The sequence below is a fragment of the Sinohyriopsis cumingii genome, unplaced genomic scaffold (assembly GCF_028554795.1).
Source record: "Sinohyriopsis cumingii isolate HCF-2022 unplaced genomic scaffold, ASM2855479v2 utg000622l, whole genome shotgun sequence".
Lineage (NCBI taxonomy): Eukaryota > Metazoa > Mollusca > Bivalvia > Unionida > Unionidae > Sinohyriopsis > Sinohyriopsis cumingii.
In genome coordinates, this window is record NW_028315918.1 from 415,161 (window position 1) to 433,517 (window position 18,357).

Below are 18,357 nucleotides of genomic sequence, written 5' to 3' on the forward strand. Positions count from 1 at the left end.
CTTTGTTATTATGTACTGAAATTTACAAATCTTTACATTTCCACATTTGCCAGTTGCCGTTATGAAGGAAGAACTGCATCTTTACTTTGTTATTATGCAATGAAATTGACAAATTTTCCTATTTCCACAATTTCTGTTTGCTGTCATGAAGGAAGGACTGTTCACCTTTGCTTTCTTATTATGTACTGAAAATGACAAATTTCCGTATTTCTTCTGGCATGTCACCTGGTGTTGGAAAAGTCATATAACTATAGGACTTGGTTTCTATCTCCTTTGAACCCCTGTTACACCTCCATGTCATTATGGTATGCACAAGGCAAGATCTGATCTATACTACATCCCCAAGCTTGAAGTTCGGAGTCTACATTCTACAAAATGGCTTCAAATTAACCAGGTACACCTTGATATGCTGACTCATAATATGACATCAGACCCTAGTTTACTCTGTTCCCAATCTGGTGCACTATAAAGCACAGACTGGTTCTCCCACCCATCTTTTGAAGCTGTTCATTTTGCAATGAAAATGAAGCCTTATGAAAGGATACACAAATCAGGGGCCATAACTCTGCTGAATGACAACAGAGAAGGCTGAATATTGAACTCTTTTATGGTCTAATCAATATAAAACTGCATAACAAATCTGGTTAAAACAATTCCAAGTAAAGTTATCTTGTGGAAATAGAATTGATGGGCCCCACTAATGGATTACTGATTACAATACAGGTCCACCAATGAAATCATATGTAGACTTGATCGAGACAGGTACAAGAATAGGTTGACATGTCAAACTGAACAAACTTGCATCAATCTCATGTAATATTAATAATGATGGTTGGTGATTACATCAGAAAAGACAAGAGACCATCCAAGGGACTGATGCTCTATTGGGTGAAAAGAATTTCCATAAATTCAAGATAATGTCTTTTTCTAACTTCCAAATGTTGAGACCATCTCTACTTTTCCTCAGTGATGACAAGATTTTCAAATTAGGTGCTGTAGTTGTATTTTGATATCATCCTCATACTATTTTAATTTAAATTACTTTTGGTGAAAACTCATGAAAAAATGATCATCCATTCAGAGGAAGTAGTGACAAGATTTTAATGAAAGTTCTTGTGGCAGCCACATTTTCATGAAAGGCACCATTTTCATTGAAGACTAACGACCCAGAGAAATAAAGTTCTTAAGTTCATGAGCGCTTCATGAACTGTTCATGAACTTGTTGTCAAAAGTCAAATATGTTCATGATCATCATTTCATGAAATTAAAGTTCTTGAACTTCTCTTCCGAGTTCAACTTCGTAGACTCATTTTTCGGTTATGTCAAGAGGGTATAAAGTTGGTGCCTCGAGTCAATGCTATGGGTGCCATAACCCACAGACCCAGGTTTGAATCTCCATATAGCATCAACTTAAATTCTCTAACCTGTACGATATTTCTTTTAATTAATAGGAATAACTCAGGTACTGTTATTAAGCATTCTCCTGTAGGATCCAAGCATAGCACTTTTGCTGCACGTTCATGTCAGATAAATTAAATAAAAGCAAACAATATATTGTACCTGATGAAGGCTATCTCCAAAATTTACTTGTGTTAAATATTCACCCAGTGTATTACACCAAGAGATCAGGGTTTAATCTGCTGGAGTGAAACCAGTACAATCATAAGTAGAACAAAAACACAGCTGACTCGGAGATTTGCCCTGGCAATATACTACAGTATTTATTGGCACTGATATAACTGTTTTTTTCTTTCTTTGCCTTTTAACGGCACTATTATGATATTGTTGGTTCTAACAGGCCAAGGAAATGGGAGCTAAGTTTAACACACTAAAGCATATGACCCAAGCTGGCATGGGCAGGTATCAAACTTGCGACCCTTTGATTACATGTTCAATGCTCTAAAAACTGGGCAATTAGGATTTTACTACAGTCTCTTACTATACTGGAATAAAATGAACCTTGATATAACTGAGGTAATCTATACTGGGTTCATTACTTGGAGAAAATATAATACAACCAGAATAACGGGGTACATGACCTTACCCATGTCATGTCATAGATCATGTTATAATGAAGTATTTTATAGTGAGTTATCTTTGAGGTGTTTGTAAGGAGGACCACTGAAGTATTATAGAGTTACCACTGAGGTGTTTTATAATGAGTGACCACTGAGATCTTTTATAGCGAGAGACCACTTAGGGTGCTTTATATCAAGGGACTAATTAGGTGTTTTATACTTTGGGAACAATGAGGTGTTTTTGAGTGAGTACCACAGGTGTTTTATAATGAGAGACCACAGGAGTTTTACAGTGAGGGACTGCATAGGGTGCTTTATAGTGAGTTACCACGGAGGTGCTTTAAAATGAGGTGTTTAACAGTGAGGGACCACAGAGGTGTTTTTGAGCAAGTTACCACTGAGGGACCACTGACATGTTTTATAGTGAGTTACCACTAATGTGCTTTATACTGAGGGGCCAGTTATGTATTTTATAGTGTGGGACCACTCAGGTATTACAGAGTTACCAATTAGGTGTTTTATGGCAAGTTACCACTGAGGTACTTTATAGTGAGGGTCCACTGAGGTGTTTTATAGTGAGGGACCACCTAGATATTTTATAGCAAGGGTTCACTGTATATAACCGTTCCCAGTTCTAATGCATTTTGTACAGGAATAAATTTCGTAGTAAATAGAAACATAGTGATATGTACAGTTTGTAGGTACATGTAATTAGCAAAATGTAGTAATATGTACAGTATGCAGGTACAGGTACTTACTATCACAAAACTTGTATAAATCCATGCCAATGACTGGTTTCTCCTTTTCCATAGCATGCTTGAGAATACAAGAAAAAATGGCAGTGATGTTCACTTCTTGGAACCAAAACATGAATGTGAATTCAAGAGCCCAATCAGTGATTATTCTTGAAAATACATCCCCCTGCTTCTAACCTTAGACTAGCTCAACTGTCATCACATCACTGGCTTCAACAGCACTGAACATAGAGCCAAACCAATGTGGTTGAAAATATCCCTTTCACACTTTGTCCATGAATCTTACTTTGGAGTGTTCTTTATAAGTGGGCTTAATTATATCAGGAAATTGGACAAAAATCATTTATAAATAGAGGAGTGCCCAGGCTGAAAACACAATAACATCCTACCTCACATGGATAAGCACTGAAACTAGTGAAATTTAAAGTAGTGAAACACATACCAGCTCACTACATTCAAAATTTCCCTAGTAGACAGTCCCAAAATCATTCTCTCTTCCTATAGTTGTGATTAAATAGGGCCAACTGCCTTTTGTAGACCAAACATACTAACAAGTAAAGCTCAAACCAGTTTAAAATATCCCACCTGTTCATTCATGAAGATTCACACATAACAGAACTCGAAGGTGTTCATACCAACATCAGGAAGTTAACAATTTAAAAGATATTCAAGCCCTGAAAGTCTTGACAAAATTAAGCACATAAAAGCTTAAAATTTGCCATGTTCATTTTATCCAGGTCAAGAAATGACACTGCAAAAAATAAGTAATCTCTACTCAATTATTAGTCCAGTCCAAATATACTCCATAGACCCAGATCTGCTATCACATAATGCACCATCCAATCTGGGTCCATGCAGTTTATGTGCAGTAATAAGTAGAACAAAGAACAAAGACTCTGATCTGCTGGTGCATTATGTAGCAACAGATCCGTGTCTGTGTAGTTTGCAGCTGGCATCAACTTCTCAGCTAGTACTTTTAAGCTGTAATTCAAAACAACTAAGCATATTACTTCAAATTCCAAAGATGCTAAATTCTTCAAAAATTTAGGAACTGTGATGCTCAGTGGTTGGCTTGCCAGGCTTGCTATCAAAATGGTGTGCAATTTAATCCTACCAATGTAAGATCAGCCCTGGTTGGCCACAAGGGCATACCCATGGGCAGGGCACTGAATGATCTACTTGAGTTTCTGTGTGGTAAAAGCAAAATCAAACCAATTGTCAAAATTGTTGAAAGTGCATATCAGACAAACTGTATAATGAACCCATCATATTAAATCAGCATTCAACATAAAAAAAGAAGAAATCAACCATATGGTTTCAAAATACTTAAAGAAAGGGGCTTTCCTTGCATAAAGGTGAACTGATATCAGTAGCTGATTAGTGTAACTCATGAATAGGTACTGGCAAATTACTACAGTGGTTACATAAACACTTCATTCATGAATCATATGAAAGAAGACCTCATCCAAGGTTACATACTGACTGGAATGTTGCAAAAGAAACCCCAGAGTGCCAGTGCAGCAGAGATATAAAGCTCTGAATGATTATCACATTTTACAAAGTTCAAACTAGCTTTTTATCATACCCAAAGAACAACTTACAATTCAAACTAGCTTTTTATCGTACCCAAAGAACAACTTACAATTCAAACTAGGAACTACAATAAATGTATAACACAAATTGCAATACACACTAGGAACTACAATAAATGTATAACACAATTACAACTCAAACGAAGAAGTACAATGTGTGGCACAAATTGCAATACACGCAAGGAATTATGATAAATGTAAAGAACAAATTACAATACAAACAAGGAACTGTAAAAAATGTATAAGACAAACTAGGAACTACAAAAAATGTATAAGACAAATTACAATTCACACTAGGAATGACAAGATTATCATTACAAATGTCATAACCCATGGTTTACAATTCATTTCTCATAGATCACAAGGGGAACTTTAGGAAGCAAGAGTTTGACATGAAAAATGACATCACTACCTATGCATACTTTGCCCATCAAAAATGACATCACTACCTATGCATACTTCTGCCCATAAAAAATGACATCACTACCTATGCATACTTTTACCCATCAAAAGTGACATCACTACCTATGCATACTTTTACCCATCAAAAGTGACATCATTACCTATGCATACTTTTGCCAATCAAAAATGACATCACTATCTATGCATACTTTCGAACAAGAAAATGACATCACAACCTAAGCATACTTTGCCCATTAAAAATGACATCACTACCTATGCATACTTGTGCCCATCAATAATGACATCACTACCTATGCATACTTTTACCCATCAAAAATGACATCACTACCTATGCATACTTTGCCCATCAAAAAATGACATCACTAACTATGCATACTTTTACCCATCACAAATGACATCACTACCTATGAATACTTTTACCCATCAAAAATGACATCACTACCTATGCATATTTTTACCCATCAAAAGTGACATCACGACCTATGCATACTTTACCCATCAAAAATGACATCACTACCTATGCATACTTTTACCCATCAAAAATGACATCATGACATATGCATACTTTACCCATAAAAAATGATATCACTACCTATGCATACTTTTACCCATCAAAAATGACATCACAACCTATGCATACTTTGCCCATTAAAAATGACATCACTACCTATGCATACTTGTGCCCATCAATAATGACATCACTACCTATGCATACTTTTACCCATCAAAAATGACATCACTACCTATGCATACTTTTACCCATCAAAAATGACATCACTACCTATGCATACTTTGCCCATCAAAAATGACATCACTACCTATGCATACTTTGCCCATCAAAAATGACATCACTACCTATGCATACTTTTACCCATCAAAAATGACATCACTACCTATGCATACTTTGCCCATCAAAAATGACATCACTACCTATGCATACTTTTACCCATCAATAATGACATCACGACCTATGCATACTTTACCCATCAAAACTGACATCACGACCTATGCATACTTGTGCCCATCAAAAATGACATCACTACCTATGCATACTTTTACCCATCAAAACTGACATCACGACCTATGCATACTTTACCCATCAAAAATGACATCACTACCTATGCATACTTTTACCCATCAAAAATGACATCACGACCTATGCATACTTTTACCCATCAAAAATGACATCATTACCTATGCATACTTTACCCATCACAAATGACATCACTACCTATGCATACTTTTACCCAACAAAAATGACATCATTACCTATGCATACTTTTACCCATCAAAAATGACATCACTACCTATGCATACTTTTACCCATCAAAACTGACATCACGACCTATGCATACTTTACCCATCAAAAATGATATCACTACCTATGCATACTTTTACCCATCAAAAATGACATCACGACCTATGCATACTTTACCCATCAAAAATGACATCATTACCTATGCATACTTTACCCATCAAAAATGACATCACTACCTATGCATACTTTTACCCATCAAAAATGACATCACGACCTATGCATACTTTTACCCATCAAAAATGACATCACTACCTATGCATACTTTTACCCATCAAAAATGACATCATTACCTATGCATACTTTACCCATCACAAATGACATCACTACCTATGCATACTTTTACCCATCAAAAATGACATCATTACCTATGCATACTTTACCCATCAAAAATGACATCACTAACTATGCATACTTTTACCCATCAAAAATGACATCACTATCTATGCATACTTTTACCCATCAAAAATGACATCACTACCTATGCATACTTTTACCCATCAAAAATGACATCACTACCTATGCATACTTTTACCCATCAAAAATGACATCACAACCTAAGCATACTTTGCCCATCAAAAATGACATCATTATCTATGCATACTTTACCCATCACAAATGACATCACTACCTATGCATACTTTACCCATCAAAAATGACATCACTACCTATGCATACTTTTACCCATCAAAAATGACATCACGACCTATGCATACTTTACCCATCAAAAATGACATCACTACCTATGCATACTTTTACCCATCAAAAATGACATCACGACCTATGCATACTTTTACCCATCAAAAGTGATATCACGACCTATGCATACTTTACCCATCAAAAATGACATCACTACCTATGCATACTTTTACCCATGAATAATGACATCACTACCTATGCATACTTTTACCCATCAAAACTGACATCACGACCTATGCATACTTTACCCATCAAAAATGACATCCCGACCTATGCATACTTTACCCATCAAAAATGACATCACTACCTATGCATATTTTTGCCCATCAAAAATGACATCACAACCTAAGCATACTTTGCCCATCAAAAATGACATCATTACCTATGCATACTTTACCCATCACAAATGACATCACTACCTATGCATACTTTTACCCATCAAAACTGACATCACGACCTATGCATACTTTACCCATCAAAAGTGACATCACGACCTATGCATACTTTACCCATCAAAAATGACATCACTACCTATGCATATTTTTACCCATCAAAAATGACATCATTACCTATGCATACTTTACCCATCACAAATGACATCACAACCTAAGCATACTTTGCCCATCAAAAATGACATCATTACCTATGCATACTTTACCCATCACAAATGACATCACTACCTATGCATACTTTACCCATCAAAAATGACATCACTACCTATGCATACTTTTACCCATCAAAAATGACATCACGACCTATGCATACTTTACCCATCAAAAATGACATCACTACCTATGCATACTTTTACCCATCAAAAATGACATCACGACCTATGCATACTTTTACCCATCAAAAATGACATCACTACCTATGCATACTTTTACCCATCAAAAATGACATCACTACCTATGCATACTTTACCCATCAAAAATGACATCACTACCTATGCATACTTTTACCCATCAAAAATGACATCACTACCTATGCATACTTTTACCCATCAAAAATGACATCATTACCTATGCATATTTTTGAACAAAAAAAAAAGAATAATTATCTATGCATTTAGAGATTTGAGATTTCAAATTGCTTGATACAATAATTACTTCCTTAACACACATTAACAGTGCTTCTGTAACACACATTAAGAGTGTTTCTGTAATACACATTAGGAGTGTACTTCCTTAACACACATCAGGAGTATTTCTTTTGACACACTTTAGGAGTGTGCTTCCTTAACCCCCACTAGGAGTATGCTTCCTAAACACACACTAGGAGTATGCTTCCTTAACACACATCAGGAGTTTGCTTCCTTAATAAACATTTGGAGTGTGCTTCCTTAACACACATTATGAGTGTTTAGCAGTGTATGAACTCAAGTACATATTTGTTCCAAACTCTGGTCCAAGTCAAGGTCTATGTTTTGTTGTATTGATTACTCTTAACACACTGTACAGACCCTGATCTGCCTTCAAATCTATGAAATTTTCAGTTATCGTAGAACCAAGTTCTTAGCAAGTATATATGGTATGTAAAGAGTTCTTTTTTTCAGATAATTACCAAACCCTCTGAAGTTGTAACCTATGTTCACCTCATGCATGTAATAACATATGCCTAAGGGAGGGCAACCTTTTGGACTGGATATGCATCACATGACAGAAATTAAACTAAGGTCTTGGACTCTCTTTTAAAGTCTATAAAAAGCCAGACTGTGTATTTAAAGGATTTTACACATTCTGCCAATACCTTGGTGTTCATTTTCCAAGATGCCTAAACTTACCTGGCACTATATAGCCATGAATGTACTGATGTGCCATCAAACCATACCCATACATAGAGCAATTTACCAATGCAAAAAAGATGGCACCTAAGTGGCTGCAATGTTGTTTTTGTCTTTGTTTTTGTTGTTGTTGCTGGAACAAAATGGGGTAATTTAACCCCTAACCTCCTGAGGTGCTGCACAATTAAAGCTTGAAAGATACCGCGGCTGGGCTGGTTTGCTGTAATCAAGTGCACATTTTAAACAAAATCATTACCAATGAATGATGGAAAGGGTGTGATAACAAGCCAACCCAATAATTATTATGCCACTATAGGAAGTAATATAACAGATGTTGTCATTAAAAAAAACAACTGGAGCATAAAACAGGAGGTCCAAGTGGGGATCACATCACCTGGCTTTAGTAACCTAGCATTTGAGCATTTCCTATAAAGCGGGCTTATGCAGTATTGCAAAAACACAACCTATACGTGTGTTTTGATTTGGATTATTAATGTAGCTTCAACAATTTTTCAGTCATATCACTATGATGTCTGCAATGTGGCAGTTTATAGTGATACTTTTGTAAACCATCTTCCAAATAAATTTTAAATCATATTGATTCCACTCTTTTTATTATATCCTGAAAAAAAAATCTACCAAAATATATGGGTATAATTAATATGCCCACCCAAAATCCCTTGTTCAAAGCCATCTAAGAGCTTGATATATAAACCCATTTATAAAGTTTGAAAGAAACTGAACAAAGAATACAGAATAAAAAGTTCAGCCAATTAGATATCAACAAATGATACTGGCAGGTGTCCATTTCTGAAAATGCCTGGTGTCCATTTCTGAAAATGCCTGCATGTTAATGGTATTTGTGACTCCTAAAGGTCTTTACAAGTTTAAAGTTGTTCCCTTTTGGTCTGGTCAATCCCAGTGAGTTGTTTGGTCAGCTTTTGTGCAAATTGTTAAGGTATGGAAAACACAGCTTCATTGACGATATTCCTGTATAAACACATACCTGGAAAGAGCATATTTACATAATAATAATTGTGCTTGACAAACTGCAAGGGCAGTCTCTCAGGGAGATGTGGGGGAACTTTCCTCTTCCCATTAATGATAATGTAAGAAATATAACTTGTAGCATATACATGTATCAGCTAAAAACTGTTCATTACACACCAGAACACTTCAATGATGATAGTGATTAAGGTACACAGTTTCATCATCAAAAGTATGGCATTAGTAACTGCAAGTGAAACTGCCGATGCATCTGATAGTGAGGACATTACAACCAAAGAGAAATATTTATTTCCAAAAGAAAATCAGAATTTGTTACACCATTCTATTGAAGTGTTCGCTGATCCCTGAAACACATAGTGGCACACAAGTCCAGGACAGCAGTGTTGTTGTCCAATTCATGCTTACTTGGTCTCTCAACTGCTGAAACAAATACTAGAATTATTTGAAAGTCCACTAAGATTTTTATTCAATTATTCACTGAAGTAGGGCTGAGTTTAGTCAAAAGTGAAACTGGTCCTTTGACCAAAGAATATTTCAAGAATGTGATATTTGTAATATTTGTAGACTCAAATCTCGACTGATATCATAAGAACAAAGACCATACAGTGAACACATTAATGACAACATTCATTTATTTAATGCCCCAACCCGTAATTCCATTAAATGACACACACACAAGTTCATAATTCTCTTTAAATTTTCTTATTTTAATTATTTATTAAGTATTTTTCTTTCTACAAATATGCTCTTGGCATTTGCCATTCAGCCATATTAGAATGTGATGAAACTACTGGTAGTCTTGTTTCCATATCTATATTTCAGATCAAGCAATGGAATAAATTTCTAGTCAGTGAGTGAAGTTTTTTTACTTTATTTATTTCAAAAACTGTGACACTTATACTAATGAATACTTGATGCTGGTCAAAAGTCATCATATAAATTGCTCTTCTGGTCTATGACCAGAACTGCTAAAAAGTAGAAAAGTCAGCCACCTCTATTGTCCCAGTTCTAAAAAAACTTGTACAAAATAATACTTTCCATAAACTCGGGCATTACGATATTGGATGTAAGATCAGCACCATTCAAGTGGAATAGCAATAGTGAGATTTCCAAGATGACTGCCATGGCAGCCATACTGAATGTCAGATAAGCATCATTTCCATTAGGACAAAGTAGACATCACAAGAAGTCTTCAGGTGAAAACCCCATGTCAATATGAGAAGGTGATACAATTTTCAAGATGTCCACCAAAGGATGCATGACTGACATGAAGCAGGCCACCACATAAAAAAAATCTGGTTTTTGATCAGTAAAGCAAAAATTCAAAACTCAGTGAGTCTGGAATAATAAATCAAATCAACTGGTTGGCCGATCAATATACCCAATATGTGATGAAAAGATTATATGGACAAGAATTCCTGTTATACAGGTAATTAGGGTTTTTCAAATAGGACATTTTAATACCATGAAAAACTATTCTTTTGTAACTTTCTCACATCAAGTTCCTGGTAAATATCAAACCTAATAAAGATTTGAACTCTTCACCATAGCAGCTTGATGTGAAATAGTCACTGGCATATCTTACAAAAAAATATAAAGATGCATTACAAGCTCATTTAATCTTATATGGCTGATCTAGTATTCTCAACAGGTGCTTAATCTGTAAATTTATATCACACGCCTAGACTATACCATATATACTTGCTTACAAGTCATTTTCAACTGCAAACTGCATAGAGCCAGATGTGCCATTGCATATATGCAAGCAGATATAGGTGTATGCAGCTTGATAGAAGTAATTACTAGAACAAACAACAAAGACCAGTAAAAAATGTGACACATGATCATAGTCTGTGTATTTTGTATACCATCATATAGGTATGTACTGTAACTATTTAGGTGTTTTCAATGACATTGACACATCAACATTCTTCTGTGCACTATACTGAATTTGTATAAATTTCAATCTGCTGAGATTCTCTGCTGGTAAAGATATTTGGAAAGTGTGAAAACACATGGCTATGTAATAAATATAAAACTTCGTACATTTTTTGTACCAAGTTAGAGAAAATATCTTGTTTGATATCATACAAGAATATTTTTCAAGCTGATGTCCTTGCTACACTCCTACACCATATCAAACTGAGTCTTTCCACTGACATGGTTGTTGTTGTTGTAGGGTTTAATGCCATTTTTCAGCACATGATAGGTTATGCATGGCGGCCAGTATTAATGGTGGAGGAAGAGCCTGGGAAAACCCCGGAGAGAACCAACGACCCATGAGAAGCTACTGGCAAGCTTTCTCACATACCCACATTGGCTGAATCCGAGATTCGAACCCATGCAGAAAGAGGTGAGATGGATGTGATCCTTAACGGACAGCGCTTTAGACCACTCGGCCACTCGAGGCCCCTCCACATGGAGCAAGTACTAGGATTTTGTTACTTGCAACCTTTTGAAGACAATGATTGACTAAATCCTGCTCTTTTGTATACACATATATTAATGACAACTCCCCACCCATACAATATGTTTCAAAAGATCGAGAGTCAAAACCTGACAAAACTAAAGATGGTTTGTAATTTTTTTTAACCACCCAGTGGTTACACATGTAACTGAAAAGGAATGTGTACAAAAATGTTGCTGTAGATTTCTATTAATTTCATCTGTATCAACATGGTGAACATGGACAGGTGTAAGTGATGTACAATAAAGCCTGTTGTAGTTGATGATGGTTTCTGTCATTACTCTTTATAATGCTGTAGCCATAAAATGAGTCATGTTGAAATGAGGTGGTTACAACTTCAACAAATTTGTGTCAAGATGGTAATGACTTCAACAAATTTGTGTCAAGATGGTAATGACTTCCACAAATTTGTGTCAAGATGGTAATGACTTCCAACAAATTTGTGTCAAGATGGTAATGACTTCCACAAATTTGTGTCAAGATGGTAATGACTTCCACAAATTTGTGTCAAGATGGTAATGACTTCCACAAATTTGTAAGATGGTAATGACTTCCAACAAATTTGTGTCAAGATAGTTACAACTTCAACAAAGCCATGTCAACATAGTTATCACCTCAACAAAGCTGTGTCATGATGGTTACGAAACCAAAATAATAGTAGCTTCTGATCTGAAACTGCCTTATTTCATAAGCCAAAAACCAGTCCAAAGAAAACACTAAGTAGCAATAATACCAAAATTTTGACGAATTTAATTGAATACATGACTCTACAAAAAAATTTAAGAAATTTAATGGAATCCATGACTTAACAAAAAAAATTCTGACCAATTTAACTGAATCCATGTTATAAGAATAGTGGTATAGTGACAGGCTTTATACTGAGGGGACATATGCATCTAAATTAAACACAGGAAACTGAGTAAAAAATTTTCAACATCTGTGCAGTACAATACTTTTTAAAGAATTTTTATGCTCTCTTCCATCTACCTTCTAACAATGAAACCAAACAAACCAAATATCTTGTAGTATTTTCACTTTCATTTACAAAATTGCATGCATGTTCTGTGGTCACTTTACACTGTATTCAGAGGGGCCCAGGGTGGCCAAGTTGGCAAAAGCACTTGCCATTACCAATCGATGCCATTCCACTTCTGTTGTAGGTTTGAGTCTCAAGCATGGAAAATGTGGGTATTTGAGAAAGCTCGCCATTAGCTTCCCATGGGTTGGTGGTTCTTATTGGGATTTTTCCCAGGTTCTTTCTCCACCATTTATACTGGCTACAATGTATCATACTCTGAAAACTGGTGTTAAACCCAAAGCAACAACACTGTATTCAGCTGAAAGTCAATAACTCTATATAAAATAGCATGAACCTGACTGATACATCAGCATGCACATCTAAAGATGATACCTTTTATAATCTCAAGTTTCATAAAAAGTAGCTGCATTCAGTTTTGTCAAATACAGCACTGAACTGGAGACAAAAAGGGCTGCAACTCTAGCAAGCACTGCAGAAGCTAAGTGATTTATCGACAGATGCATTTAAAGATGATGAACATAACAGTTACCAAGATTCATGGAAATCCACTGAAAACAGAGATTCCAGTCAAGTTCATATGACTGTCATACCACTACACTACATTCTGCAAGTCAGAAAGACAAACAGTTTTTAAAATTTGTAGAAGCAAAGTGATTTGTCAATATGTACATCTTTCGGCAATAATCAAACGTTATGACAATCCATCAGACTCTGAAGCAATGGTCAGATTCCCAAGATTGATGGACAGACGGAAAATTTATATCAAAAGATGACAACTGAACTGAGATCATATCTGCTGATTCAGGTGAAATTAACCAACTTTTTTTAATGAGTGAAAGAGGAATGTAATGATGTATCAGAACACTAAAAATATGTGCCCAACTAAGGCGCACATTCTATCAGTCAGAACAAATGCGCCTATTCTGATAGAGATTTCAACACCCAAAATATCCACCAGTTTATACCTGAAAACAGCTTTGGTCACAAATTGATTTCGTTTGAAATCTTTTTGTTTCACTTTATACAAGGAAAGATATGTTTCACTAACTTTTTTCCTTTTTCAATTTAGTGGTTAAATTTCTTTGTTTGCATCTAGTGACATCCACCTATCCACCATCCTGCCACATTTTCACAACTGAGGGCAAGGACCAGTTGCACTTTCAATGGAACTGAGACATCACCATATCAAAACAAAATTGTGAAAACTGAAATATATTCATAACCAGAGCATTGCCAAAACACAGCTCTGAGTAGACCCAGAACTACTGCTGTATAATGCTCTGATAAATCATAACCTACACAGCCAAAACATAACCCCAAGTTGACCCAGATCTACTACATAATTTGATTGATCATGGTCTACAAAGCCAAAATACAGCCCCAAGTTGACCTAGATCTACTACATAATGATTTGATTGATCAGTCTACAAAGCCAAATAACAGCCCCAAGTTGACCCAGATATACCATATAATTATTTGACTGATGATGGTCTCCAGTCAAAGCATAACCCCAATTTGACCCAGATCTACTACATAATGATTTGATTCCTCAGTCTACATAGCAAAATAACAGCGAAGTTGACCCAAATCTACATAATGATTTGATTGATCATGGCCTACACAGCCAAAACATAACCCCAATTTGACCCAGATCTACTACATAATGATTTGATTGATCATGGTCTACACAGCCAAAATACAGCCCCAAGTTGACCTAGATCTACTACATAATGATTTGATTGATCAGTCTACATAGCCAAATAACAGCCCCAAGTTGACCCAGATATACTATATAATGATTTGATTGATCATGGTCTCCACAGTCAAAGCATAACCCCAATTTGACCCAGATCTACTACATAATGATTTGATTGATCATAGTGTACATAGCCAAAATAGAGCCCCACGTTGACCCAGATCTACTACATAATGATTTGACTGATCATGGTCTACACAGCCAAAATACAGCCCCAAGTTGACCTAGATCTACTACATAATGATTTGATTATCAGTCTACATAGCCAAATAACAGCCCCAAGTTGACCCAAATATACTATATAATGATTTGATTGATCATGGTCTCCACAGTCAAAGCATAACCCCAAGTTAACCCATTAACCCAAATCTACAATATAATGATTTGATTGATCATAGTCTACACAGCCAAAATAGAGCCCCAAGTTGACCTAGATCTACTACATAATGATTTGATTGATCATAGTGTACATAGCCAAAATAGAGCCCCACGTTGACTCAGATCTACTACATAATGATTTGACTGATCATGGTCTACACAGACAAAATACAGCCCTAAATCTACTACATGATTTGGGGCCCCTAGTGGCTGAGTGGTCTAAAGCACTCTCGGTTACAGATCACTGCCATCTCACCTCTGCGTGGGTTTGAGTCCAGGATTCAACCAATGTGGGTATGTGAGAAAACTTGCCAGTAGCTTCTCACGGGATGGTGGTTCTTCCTGGGGTTTTCCGGGGTTCTTCCTCCACCATTACTACTTGCCACCATGCATATCCTATCGTGTGCTGAAAAATGGCGTTAAACCCCACAACAGCAGCAACTACATTATTTGATTGATCTTGGTCTACACAGCCAAAATAGAGCCCCAATTTGACCCAAATCTACTACATGGTTTCATTGATCTTGGTCTACACAGCCAAAATAGAGCCCCAATTTGACCCAAATCTACTACATGGTTTCATTGATCTTGGTCTACACAGCCAAAATAGAGCCCCAATTTGACCCAAATCTACTACATGGTTTCATTGATCATGGTCTACACAGCCAAAATAGAGCCCCAATTTGACCCAAATCTACTACATGGTTTCATTGATCATGGTCTACACAGCCAAAATAGAGCCCTAATTTGACCCAAATCTACTACATGGTTTCACTGATCATGGTCTACACAGCCAAAATAGAGCCCTAATTTGACCCAAATCTACTACATGGTTTCATTGATCATGGTCTACACAGCCTAAGTATTTATTATGAGGAACAGTGCAAGATAAAGTGTTTTATATAATATAATATTTTCTCATTTTTAATGACATTTTTAATTAAATTTTTTTGGATTCTTTTTGATACCATGGGTTTGATTTTGTCTAGACTATACTGCACTATGTTACATGTGCTGTCTGAAGGAATTAGTTAATGAGCTTAAATTTCTGGTTCTCTGCCTTTTTGGGTCAGAATTGCTTTAGCCATTTCTGCTGGAAATTGAAACAATAATCTAAGGCCAAGTGGTCTCACTATATGCCTATGGGCCAAATGTGGCCAGCACTCATACATAAAGTCAATTTTATAATTTTATTATAATTAATATAATATGTATCATGTTGTTGCATTCTTCTAGTTTTAATAACAACAGAAATATCTGATGGTAGGTCAGAATCAATTGAAGAAATTTTAGATTACTTTATGTCTGGATTGATGCTTTCTTTCAAATTTGGTCTATAAATATTAAATGGCATTTTAAAAGATGTAAATAGTGAAATGTACATGTATGATAACCCTGGATAGATGAAGGATCAATAATGGTAATAATAATGCTATAAAAGCTAGTAACCTATCTAATGAGAGACACAGACATTAATTGGGCCCTATGTAAATATATTCCTGCTCATGTGAAACCTTGTAAAAAAAAAATGGAGATAAGGGCATTCCCATTTGCTTGATTCATATTAATACTAATCTAATAAGACCCCTAAAAATGGACAAACATGACTATACATAATGAGTCATCAACGACATGGCCAAATGTCCAACTCTCTTTATCAACAATACAAATGTTGCACGTTTGTTTCTCTTTGATGTGGTTTTCAAGTAAGGAATTAAAGTCACTACTCATTAGCAAGAAGATAATCAGTCAAAGGTACAGGTACATGTAAACATGAAGCATTGCCATGTGTTGCAATCAACACTTGTCACTGCACATTGCTGGATATAAAAGGGATGACAGTGGCACTAATGGATTTGTACATATAAATGGGAAGAGTTTTGCTAATGGCCTAAGTTTCACGAACAGTGTGGATGTTAAAAAAATATAAAGTACTGCAACACTGTTACACTGTATCTTTTTTCTATTGGTACTGATCAACACTGATACACTGTATTTTGAGCTATTGGAATTGATCAACATTGTTGCATTGTATGTTCATCTATTGAAATTGATCAACACTGATCAACATTGTTACATTGTATTTTCATCTACTGAAATTGATCAACGCTGATCAACATTGTTACATTGTATTTTCATCATTTGGAACTAATCAACATTCATTGTGCAGCAATTCATAACAACTGGAATTAAAACTCCTTGTAAAAGTCTTAAAATATGAAATAGACGGGGGATTTATTATTGTTAAAAATTATTAAAAATTGTTAAAAATTATTATTATTATTAATGTATTAAAATGATGCAGAAAACTCAAATGTAAGATATTTTCAAGCATTTTATTTTTTAAGCTGAACATTATTTCATTGTTATATCCCTCCTATAATTCCCTCTCCCCTGCTTACAAAAAAAATGAGGATTCCCTGCCATAATTAGTTCTAAATTGGTGAAGCTAAATGTCAAGAATCATAAATAAAAATGAAATGCCTTGTATTATTAATGAAATGAATGAAATGCCTTGTATTATTAATGAAATGCCTTGCATTATTAATGAAATGAATGAAATGCCTGGTATTATTAATGAAATGCCTTGCATTATTAATGAAATGCCTTGTATTATTAATGAAATGCCTTGTATTATTAATGAAATGAATGAAATGCCTGGTATTATTAATGAAATGCCTTGTATTATTAATGAAATGAATGAAATACCTTGTATTATTAATGAAATGAATGAAATGCCTTGTAATATTAATGAAATGAATGAAATGCCTTCTATTATTAATGAAATGAATGAAATGTCTGGTATTATTAATGAAATGAATGAAATGCCTTGTATTATTAATGAAATGAATGAAATGCCTTGTATTATTAATGAAATGAATGAAATGCCTTGTAATATTAATGAAATGAATGAAATGCCTTGCATTATTAATGAAATGCCTTGTATTATTAATGAAATGAATGAAATGCCTGGTATTATTAATGAAATGCCTTGCATTATTAATGAAATGCCTTGTATTATTAATGAAATGCCTTGTATTATTAATGAAATGAATGAAATGCCTTGTATTATTAATGAAATGAATGAAATGCCTGGTATTATTAATTAAATGAATGAAATGCCTGG

At 35.2% G+C, this 18,357-nt stretch overlaps 1 protein-coding gene across 2 annotated transcripts in view; it reads right to left on the bottom strand.

The window, feature by feature from the left end:
* The window catches only part of LOC149773637 (protein eva-1-like), a 258,264-nt gene that overhangs the window by 60,768 nt on the left and 179,139 nt on the right, over positions 1–18,357 (bottom strand). The window contains exon 1 of one of the 2 annotated variants that reach the window (XM_089946270.1): positions 2,777–3,065. The exons of the other annotated variant lie outside the window; for it this stretch is intronic. Coding sequence (XP_089802396.1) covers positions 2,777–2,833 — 57 coding nt within the window. The 5' untranslated portion in view covers positions 2,834–3,065. Of the gene's footprint in view, positions 1–2,776; positions 3,066–18,357 lie in introns of those variants that run through there. 2 annotated transcript variants of the gene reach the window in all.